Here is an 11337-nt window from a genome sequence, read left to right as displayed (position 1 = left end):
AGAAAGTCAGGAACCAGATTGTCTTCACTGAAGATCTTTCTTTGCCAAGGCAAGTTAGAGCTTACTTGAAGCAAGAACAGGATGGCTTCCCCAATTTCAGATTTAGGCAAAAGAAAAATCTATTCTCTGTTAGTAATGGCTGAGATGAAGGATCTTATATATGTTATACACTTCAACTGTATTGCTTTGTGCTTTATAGTTGACTCTTCAAATGTTGTAATGGAGGAGTCCTCCCATATCTTAGCTACAACTCTTTTGCATTTTTGCATAGGAATGCCTAGCAGCACTGTTCATCATACTCTGGAGGCTATGGTTTATGTCCTCCTCCATGTACTTCTGTTATTTGATTTATATACAGGTTAGGGCTATTCCTAACTCCCACCAAAAAAAAAAAGTTGATCGAAACCTTTTGAATAGTGAGTGGCGTTTGCATCGAGTCTGGAAGACATTTTTATAAAGAAATTTTTGACTTCCAATGGTCATTTTTTAACCTTAGACCAGTAGAGTTGCCCAATACTTGTACTAGCAGGAGGATTGATGTGCGTACAAACTGGTCTAAACATTACCAAACATTATACTAGCTGCTCTAAATAATCATTCTTAAAAGAAATATCCCAACTCCAAGCCCCATATTTCTGAAAAAACCAATGGCAAACAATGGTAAATACAAAAGAATAAGGTCATTCAACATTGAAAGTTCAGAGGATTATCTACAGAAACATTTCATGCCAAACATACATGTGATACTACAGGGATTTAACTGCAGACTAGAAGAAACTAGATGCAAAAATAATCTTAACAGATACCTCAAGAATCATGTTCTTTTAATCTCATCACTTGTAAATTCAACTAAAAAAATACCAAATTAACTCCAGCTATGGCTGCACTGCAGAATATAAAACATTCAGGCTCTGCCACGCAATTCCATATGTACAGTCGTCGCATCTGAATGCAAATAGAGTCGGTATCCAGTTCTGTTCACTGAGAGACCTGGGAAAGCAAATTTTTGCAAAGTACCACAGTATGAACAAACACGGAGACATGGCTCATTTTGTTGATTCCACCTCCTTTGATACAATTCCCATCCGCAATTAGCATACAGGTAAGCTCATCAAGGGTGACGTAACAGTGACAAATATACTAGTCTCTACTAGCCAGTGGGTGAATGAGGGGTTGTCCTAAGAGAAACGAGCACCGGCTCATTGCTAGCAGCTTTCATTGCAGCGATCTCCTCTAATCGTTTCCACGTCATTTCACGTTTTGTCTTGTTCTCTTCTTCATGAGCCAGATCTTCTTCAAATTTGTGCAAGCATTCCTCAAAAAGTTCAGGATCAATATCAGAGAATATTTTGCGGACATTTAATGTCAAGCTTTGTACTGCCTGATTCCAGTGGCCTCTAGTATTCTTCTCCAAGGCAGGAAAGATTATTGGCAGTATAACTTTACGATTTTGTTTAATTAGGTTCTCAATATGATCATTGTTCCACAGGAACAAAGCCCTCTCAGCCACCTGTCAATGCAAGATTTGAACAGATTGAAAATGAACTAGAATTTGTCACACACATAGAGGGGGAAAATGGAAGCTGCAGATAATGGATCTGGTCTATCTCATTCTATCAAACAACCACATTACATTACATGTTCAGTTATCATTGGTTTGATTTCAATCATAGATGTCAGAGAATACACTTGTCCATCATTGGTCACATAAAGGTTTTGAAAAGAGTTTATAATGTCCTGGGCGGCTCCAACTATTGCCTAAACATAGTATCAGTTACCATGCTTATATTAGTTAACATGGTATCAGTGAGCTCATTTGACAACTGTTTTCTCTCTACCTACTGTATTGCTCCGGGCTTCTGTCTCTCAACTCAGTCCATCGAGCCGCTCTAGACTTCTCTCATTTATCTCTCCCCGTTCAACTCACCGAGCCACTAAAATTACTCCATACCCACTCCGTAGCCTCTTGAGCCTACTCTCTTTCTCTCTCAGCTCCAGGCCCACTTTAGCCTATTGAGCCTGCTCTCTCATGCTCCAGGCCCACCCTCCTCCTATCGAGCCTAATCTCTCCCTGCATTAGGTCCACTGTTAGAAAAAACGAAAATAGAAGTCTTCAACACATGCAAACTGTAGAACATGGCTACATGTGCGGGAGGATGTTAGAAGTTAGATCAAACTAGTCTCCATTGGTTGTGCAAGGGTTTCCAAAGGGGTTTATAACGTCGTAAGCCCCTTCACCAATTGCCTTAAAGTTTTGGGTAGGATGCTTAGATAATTTCACAATAGATATAAAGTCTTAGCCAAAATGTTGCTTCGCAGGTTGGAGGATTACCTTCTATCAAGCTATCCCAGGAAGTTGCAACAAAGAATGTGCAAGTCTTATTTTATGTGAAGTTGTCGCAGTCACAACAGAAAAGCAGCAAGTTAGAGCATCTCTACGAGAAACAAAATCGAATTGGCCAAGAGACATGCACAAATCCTGACTGCTTAATAACATACAGAAACAAAAGAAAGTTTATAAGCACCACCTTACTCTCTTTGGCAAGAGGAGTGGAAAATAGGACGTAAGAGAAGATGCTTACATAGGCAAAAGAATCTCCAATGGATCCTAGGCTGATAATGAGCAACATAAAGGTCTTCTAAGACTAAGAGATTTCAGGACTAAACTTTGTCTGGTGTTCTCCATATCTTTCAGTAGATATGCTTTAGCTAGATTACTTCTAAAATGAGCCAGCTGTGGCCCCTTCCAGGGGCTACCCAGATAGGACAAAATAACAACAAGAACAACTATTTTTTTTGACTCATTTCTATGCTCCATAAGAGATGTTGCTTATCATGCTATACATGCATTTACCTCTGCAATTGTTCTTTTGGGAGCCAAAGCTGAAACTTGATCCTTAGTAAAAAAAAATCTGGTCTGCAGAGACATTAATATTGGGACAGGTCACACTTAATACTTGAAAAGTTGCAGGGTCGCATCCATAATTTTGGTAGAGAAAACGTAAAATGTTAATTTTTGAGAGTACAATCAGTAGACAGTTACTCGAATGAAAGAATATGTAAAAATCTCATGCGAACATCAGATTTTCCAGAAGATCAGATACATAGATGTGCTGCTCACTGCCTATATAATGCTAGATTGCTAGTACCCTCTTGCAACATGACAAGTCAAGTAGTTCTTACAACCCTACGTTGCTCCGACTCGTTTACAGGTATGTAAGTGGTTGGGTGGAAGTATCCGATGGGTACCTCAACCTTTTGATAAATTTGTGTATTTTGAAGAACCGGCACAAAGTACCCACACCCTTATCACACTCGTAGGCCATGGTTATGTCAGGAGAAATGAGGATTCAGGCAACATAGCTTACAACCATAAGACATTTTCTGGTCTATTTTCCTTTACTGGCTCTCGCTGAAAAGTTTACTGACTTGAAAAGATAATATCTGCAGTTGGTGCTATTTATGTGAGAATGAGGAAGAACAGTGAATCATCTGTTGCTTCCTTGCAGTTACGTTTTGATTTTCTGTAATCTCTTCGGGATCCAATGGGTTATGCCAGCAAATGTGAAGCAGGTTTTGAGCAGTTGGCAGAGGCAAGGAATAAGAAAGGGGAAGAATACCTGGAAGAGTATTCCTCTATGCATATTATGGAACATCTGGCTCGACAGAGGGAAAGGAAGAGAATGTGTTTATTATGAAGAATAAATGTATTCAAAGTTATAAAGACTGGTGTAATGCAAATTTGTCTACTTATACTGATGTTATGCTGGAGTTTTTGGAGTCCTTACAACTTTAGAGGACTCATATCCAGTAATGCTTTTGTACTATGTCTTAATACTAGCTTGATGCTGAGCTTTTATTAATTATAATATTACCTATTTTCATAAAAAATACATTGTTATATTCGTAGAATCATGTGAGTGGAGAAAATACTGATCAAGAAGAGAATCCGAGAAGGAGATAAAAGGAAAAGCAACTGACATATAAATTTCAATATACATTTTATTGAAAAGGTATTCTATTTTCTTCAATTTCACCCGAGCTTTTGTTTTGAGTTAAGAAATCATTATATCTGTCCCAAATTTCTCCGTTGATTTTGGTCAAAGTGCCCCAAATTGGTTGACCAAATCCAATACGTTTCCCACACCCACACCTATGTCGTGTCGACACGGGTGCGGCACCGAAAATGAAGAGTCGGAGCAACTTAGCTGTATTGCATAATGATTAGATCAATATTTTGACCCATTCTTCTCCAAGTTTATACAGCTATGCCCAAACTCTATTTAGTCAAGTAATTAGTGCTCATAAAGTTTGGATTTTAAACTACACAGAACTCTCTTGCAAGCTAAACTGTATTTCTGATACAGAATGAACTTTCCATCATGCTTTTTAATTTAATCTCTATCAGTCCCTACACATAGATTCTTACTAACATGTTCTCATTGCTCCTTGGTGATTTTAGCAACTTTCAGCTTATTACGAACCTTAATATGAGGCATCCAAATTTCCAAACACATCAAGATTCAGTCAGGTGACCCATGAATTCTATTCTTTCAGGAATGAACAAAGGAGAGAAAAAAAGAGTATGTCAAATCAACCAAAAACACCAACCTGAAAGTGTGAGCTGCTCAAGCAACGACTGATCTGACGAAACATCGGAACCATACAGCGTTGAAACTCTGGAGGCTGAGTTGCTTCTAGGACCTCTTCCAGCTCACCTAAGAACATTACTTCCTTTGAACTGTTTGTGATAGGCCAATATTTCAACAGACCTCTTATGACAGTATCAGCAAGCTTGCAGTCCTTTTCCACAAATTGTATAATGCAGTAAGATAACTGCTGATGATACATTTGTGCGCACTTTGGTTTATGAAGTGGGATAAGAGCTCGAACAAGGAACAACTTGTGCTCTTCCTTGAGTGGTAGAGCAAACCCATTGATTATACTGCCCAAAATTTCTAACAGTTCTGCTATTCCATTATGTTTCTCAGTTTCAAAAATAAACCGATAAAATATATTGTTGATTGATTTCCTAATGAATGGGCGGTGCACCATGAACTTTCCATATATCCGGTGAAGTACAGTCTTCAAGTACTCTCTTTCCCTAGGATCTTCTGAATCAAAGAGATCTAATATTCTTAGAACAAATGAGTGATCAATGTATCTCTTAGCCAATTTTGCATCTGTCTCTGGTGATGCCACAAACCTGAGAAGGAACTCATACACAATTTGCAAATGTGGCCATGCAGGGTCCATCAATGGTTCATCTTCTTCTATGTCAAAAGCTTCTAAAACTTTGTTTTCGGGAGGCTGAGGAGTAGGAGGCCTGAATAAATTTGAGGATACCATTTTAATTACTTCTTGCATGACTGCTTCTGGAAATTTCCCATTTGCAGAAGTAACATAATCAACTAGCTCCACCAATGTCTGTCGCTTGATGTCTTTCTCTTTCAAGTTTTTAGTTGGGTCAGAAAAGTCAAACAAGACACAACACAAGTTCAGCTTTTTGATGAACAAGTTTTGCTTCTCGGAAGCTGGTACATCCCTCAAATTAGGCAATGCCTCATATGAGAAAACTGATGCATTTCCATTCACCTTACCATTTATAGCCTGTGGAAGTCTATCCCCGTGATTCAGTCCTGGAGTTGAAGAACCAGTGACGCCTGAAAGAGACGTCGCACTCAAACTCCCGGATCTGGAACTAGACAAGTCAGCGCTTCTTGAACTATTTGAAGCATTAGACTGAAATGTAGAGCTTCCTCCATCACGATTGTCTGCTGACTTAGACGGCTTCCGTGGGAGCCTATTTAGTATCTGCTTGATCATCTCCTACAAGTAGACCTAAATGCTTTGCCGCTCAAAATACTCAAACTAAAAACACATAGTCAACCAGAAAGGTCTAAGCTGCAGAAATCCAATTACTAAACAAATTTTGGTGATCCACGGGGGTCCTGCACCTCACAAAATTCTTATCTTCACCACACTAAACCAACATAAAAGCTTTATATGATCCACTGTTGTGCCTGTATCACCAGATGAATCTCCTCATCATCTCAAAACAAGATTAACAAAAAGGGAAGTAAAATGAAGAAAATCCCAAATATCTACTAACATAGTTTGACTTAGCACGGAGTCTTAAAAAAGGAAATAAGACTTTTGAAACTTGTGGTCGCAAGCATGCCATGACATTTGTGTGGCTCTAAGACTTTCGAAACTTGTACCTTAAACATGTCATAACATTTGTATAACTATAAAAGTTTCTCTTTAAGAGTAAACTGGAAGTTTAGAGTCAATTTGTTACCAAATATAGAAATGTGTCATTCTTTTGGAACGAACTAATAAGAAAATAGTGTCACATATAATGGAGCAAAGTCCAGGAGGAATAAAGCTAAATTATCAAGTCTTCAGAAACTATCAGAAACTAAATTATCAAGGCACTCCCATTAAAAACATAAAGAAGTAGCACAAAAACCAAACCCAGATGCAGCAAATGTAATCTAACCCATAAACAGATAAAAAGTATACAAAAGCATCAGAATTTAAATATCAGAGATTACAATTCTGACCCATTAATGTTCTTTTGTACCAATAAAAGGTGAGAAATGTGCACCAACCTTGATTTTTTCTTGTATCTGAGGCTCAAACAACTCAAAGGTGATGCATCAAGATCAAAAAATGTTAAGATCTGGGCATTATTTTTAGAAAAATCCCAGATGAAATTCCTCACCAGGAATCACCTGCAAGAGAGCAAGAAAAAAAAACTTTTATAGAAAAAAAAAAATGACATTAAAGGCAGAGAAATCATGAGCTTTGAATGCTTACATTAAGTTGGTTTGGTGGTGACAGGAAAGAAATAAAGCTGGAGAGTGAAAAAGAGATTGAATTTCTTTAATTTTAGAGAGTTGGGTGAGTGATTCAAATCTGAAAACAACCCCAACTGAGAGGAGGGAAGACAGGAAAAGGGGATGATGGATTTGAGGAAACCAATCTCTGGTTGTTAGTTTCCTGATGAATGATGATGATGATGTGTTTGGTTAGCAAGAATTATTGTTCTTCCCATTTTTCTCTTGCCATTTTGTCTCCTACTTTCCTTTTTTTTCCTCTCTCTAACTTTCCTTTTCTACCTTTTCTTTTCTTTTCTTTTGGTTTATGGGTCAAATTTGCCCCTCTTATCCAAATTACGTAAATAATTTTATCTTCCGTTAATTTTTTTAATTTAATATTATGTCGTCGTTAGGAAAACGTTTCATATTTGTTCTTAACTCCTTAATAGAGCTAAAGACACTTTTTAAATTCTAATTAAAAAATTAATTGGTAAATTTAAAGCTTTCTTCTTACAAAAATAGATCAAACGTATAATTTTTTAAACAAAAAAAAAAACAGTATGGTACACAAAATATATTGCATTCACGCAGAATTCGGTAAGGATCGACTCAGAAGTATGTAAGGTAAACATGTATTAATGGCTGCTTCTATGGTTCGAACCTGTGATTTATATGTCACATTAAGACAATTTTATTATAGCTCTCCAAAGTTTCCCTTCCAAAAATATTATTAACGGCAGATTTAAATAATTTCCAATTATACAAATGTGAATTTGAGCCTTTTTCCTCATTCTGTTAACTTGGTTTTGTTCTTTTACTCCTTTGGTCCTTTTTTTTGTTTATATTTTCGTTTTTTCGTCACAGATGTCAACCTTTTTTCTTTTTCCAACACATATGTCAACCTCAAAATCCACAAATCTAATGATACTTTCTGAATTTCTCCAGAATCCAGTTTCACCTTCAAAGTGTAAAGAGAGTTAAATAATGAGAAGGTTAAAGATGAGAATTGAAGAGCAAAAGTGAAGAACATGGTTGTACACACGATTCTAAGCATGGGTCAAGGGGCTTACCAAATACTACCAATTGTAGTGTAACATGAATGATAAGATATGTCCATTTCCTTTCCTGTTATAGAGAAGGAATGTTCTGATTATTTTGTTCTTAATTATTCTTTTAAATGGTTCAATAATATCAGAACATTATTTTTATGAATTATTGTGAGAATTGGTTGTGCATTTTGTTTCAATTTCAAAAGCAAAAACATCAGGGTTGTTTCTACTTTGGTCACATGAAAAAATGTCGCATTTATTTGAGAATTTCATTGCTTGGATCAAAAGTCTCAAAAAATACAAACTTAAAGATCATATGTATTAGGTGTTTGTCAAGATTTTCTTACCATATTTGATTTTCCTATCTGTTGAAGGAAAGGGCAACATGTTTACCTTAATTGGGTTTTCCTTCTCGTAGAAGGAAATTACAAATCTCCCATATTTGGCTAGTCCTTTTTCTTGTAGGAAAAGGTTTGGACTTCTATAAATTGAGGATCCTTCCATCTCATTCAAGAGCATCCACAATGTAGCCATATGGGATTTGAGAGTCGTGTTTAGGGGGAGAACTTTATGGGACAAGTGTTAGTGTGTCACTTGTGTTTGCCTCTTCGTGAGGTTGTTTCTCAATATTTTGTACTCTCTTTTATATAGTGGATTGCTCATCTCTGCCGCGGACGTAGGTCAATTGGCCGAACCACGTTAAATGTTTGTGTCTCTTTTGGTATATTTCTCTCTGTTGTATGATTTATCGTCGTTCAAGGTTTGCTTTACTAGCTTTCGCATGACACCTGATTTTTTTCGGTCCTAACAATGGTATCAGAGCCTTGGTTATTTATCTGGGTTGTTACGAAATGGAGGCGAATATGAGCAAGATGGTATGTTTAAATGGGAGAAATTATAATGTTTGGAGAAGCAAGATGAAAGATTTGTTGTTCGTGAAGAAGATGCATCTACCGTTTTTGCAGCTCATAAACCCGAGAGTATATCTGATGAAGATTGGGATTTCGAGCACCAAAAAGTATGTGGATATATACGACAATGGGTTGAAGATAATGTTCGCAACCACATTGTGAACGAGACACATGCGAGATCATTATGGGAAAAGCTAGAGACTCTTTATGCTTCAAAAACCGGGAACAACAAGTTGTTCCTACTAAAGCAATTGATGACCTTTAAATACAAGGAAGGCACCCCTATCCTTGATCACATAAATGATTTCCAGTGCGTCCTTGATCAGCTGTCTGGAATGGAAGTTAATTTTGATGATGAGATACAAGGACTTTGGCTTCTTAATACTTTACCAGACTCTTGAGAAACTCTTCGTGTTTCTTTGACAAATTCAGCTCCTAGAGGTAAGGTGACCATGGAATATGCCAAGAGTGGTGTATTGAACGAGGAAGTAAGGAGAAAATCTCAGGGTTCGTCCTCACAAGCAGATATCTTGGTTACAGGAGACCGAGGGAGAGATAGAACAAGAGGCTCGCGGAATAGAGGTAAAAGTAGAAGTAAGTCAAGGTCCAAATATCATAATATTACATGAAACCACTGTGCCAAGAAAGGACATATCAAAAGGTTTTGCCGCAAGTTGTTACAAGACATTAGAGAAGGAAAGAAAGTTGAAAATAACGAGAACAAGGTTGCTGCTATTGTTCGAGATGACCTTCTTTTTGCTTATGATGAAAACGTCATCAATTTGGTATCCCATGAGACGAGCCGGATAGTAGATTCTAGAGCTACCTCACATGTCACACCAAGAAAAGATTTTTTCTCATCCTACACTCCTGTTGATTCTGGAGTGTTAAAGATGGGCAATGCCAGTGAAATTAAGGTGTTTGGTGTTGGCACAGTTTGTTTGAAAACTAATAATGGTTCAACGTTAGTTCTTCAAGATATCAAGCATGCTCCAGACTTTCCTTTCAATTTGATCTCCGCAAGAAGATTAGACGATGAAGGTTACCATAATGCCCTCTTTAATGGCCAGTGAAAGCTCACCAAGGGCTCGTTAATAGTGGCTCGAGGAGTCAAGTCTGGTCATTTATATGTGACACAGGGCTCTATTCTTAATGACTCCATAAATCTAGTGGAAAGTGACACTTTATCAGAATTGTGGCATAGAAGATTAAGTCATATGAGCGAGAGGGGGATTACGTGTTTGGCTAAGAAAAGTTTTCTTTCTGGAGTGAAACAAGCAAAGCTAAAAAGGTGTATCCATTGTTTAGCTGGCAAACAGAAAAGGGTTTCCTTTCATAAAAGCCCGATTTATTGGAGCTAGTACACTCTGATTTTTGTGGTCCTTTTAAAGTCAAAAGGCGGTGCACTTTACTTTGTGACCTTCATTGATGATCATTCTCGTAAGCTCTGGGTGTATCCTTTGAAATCTAAAGATCAAGCACTTGGCGTATTTAAGGAATTTCAGGCCTTAATTGAGAGACAGACGGGGAAGAAATTAAAATGTATTCGCACTGATAATGGTGGTGAATATTGTGGTCCCTTTGATAACTATTGCAAGGAACAAGGAATTTGTCATCAGAAAACTCCCCCAAGACGCCTCAATTGAATGGTTTGGCAGAGAGGATGAATAGAACTCTAGTTGAAAGAGATAGATGCATGCTTTCAGAGGCTAAACTTCCAAATATATTTTGGGCAGAAGCACTTAACATTGTTGCCCATGTTATCAATTTGTCTCCTGCTGTTGCTTTGGATAGTGATGTCCTAGACATAGTTTGGTTTGCCTAAAAATGTTTCTTATGATCACCTGAGAGTTTTTGGGTGTAAAGCTTGTGTGCATGTTCCTAAAGATGAGAGATTGAAACTGGATGTCAAAACTAAGCAGTGCATCTTATTAGAAGACAGATGAGTTTGGGTATCGTTTTTACGATCCAGTTGACAATAAACTTATTAGAAGTCGTGGTGCAATATTCTTTGAAGACCAGACTATCGAAGATATTGACAAAGCTGAGAAGACAGATTCTCAGAGTAATGAGAGCTTAGTTGATATTGATCCAATTTCTATTGCTAAGGCACCTATTGCACATGAAGGAACCCAGGACAATAATGAAGATAGTGATCAAGATCAAAATGATCATCATGGTGTAGCTGTTATGGATGCTCCAGTTGATGAAGTTGTGGTTGATCAACAACCAATTCCTGCTCAGGTAACTACTTCGAATGCTCCTGAAACCTCTCCTAGAAGATCTACAAGGAAGAAGCAAAAATCCATGCGCTATCCTCCTGATGAGTATGTACTTTTGACTGACATGGGAGAACCTGAGAGCTATGATGAAGCCATGCAAGATACTCACAAAGATCAGTGGATAGAAGCCATGGAAGATGAGATGAAGTCACTCCATGAGAATGGCACATATGAGTTAGTGAAATTGCCGAAAGGTAAGAGAGCTTTATCTAACAAATGGATATTCAGAATTGATAGAATATATGAGTCCACCAAACTATATAGGGACCAG

General features: G+C 37.6%; 1 protein-coding gene across 2 annotated transcripts; it reads right to left on the bottom strand.

The window, feature by feature from the left end:
* On the bottom strand, positions 649–7126 carry LOC109211385 (serine/threonine protein phosphatase 2A 57 kDa regulatory subunit B' theta isoform-like). Of its 2 annotated transcripts, none has more exons than XM_019374924.1 (4): positions 6823–7126; positions 6615–6737; positions 4612–6023; positions 649–1510 (listed from the first exon to the last, which is right to left on the bottom strand). In XM_019374924.1, exons 3-4 carry the CDS (start codon positions 5824–5826, stop codon positions 1151–1153), a joined length of 1575 nt encoding a protein of 524 aa, XP_019230469.1. In that variant the 5' UTR covers positions 5827–6023; positions 6615–6737; positions 6823–7126; the 3' UTR covers positions 649–1150. The 2 variants fall into 2 exon arrangements, with proteins under 2 accessions (XP_019230469.1, XP_019230474.1); XM_019374929.1 differs by lacking the exon at positions 649–1510 and adding an exon at positions 1518–2917.

Source organism: Nicotiana attenuata, chromosome 2 (assembly GCF_001879085.1).
Source record: "Nicotiana attenuata strain UT chromosome 2, NIATTr2, whole genome shotgun sequence".
Classification (NCBI taxonomy): Eukaryota; Viridiplantae; Streptophyta; class Magnoliopsida; order Solanales; family Solanaceae; genus Nicotiana; species Nicotiana attenuata.
The sequence above is the reverse complement of the archived record's forward strand: the minus strand, read 5'-3'. Positions and strand labels throughout refer to the sequence as shown.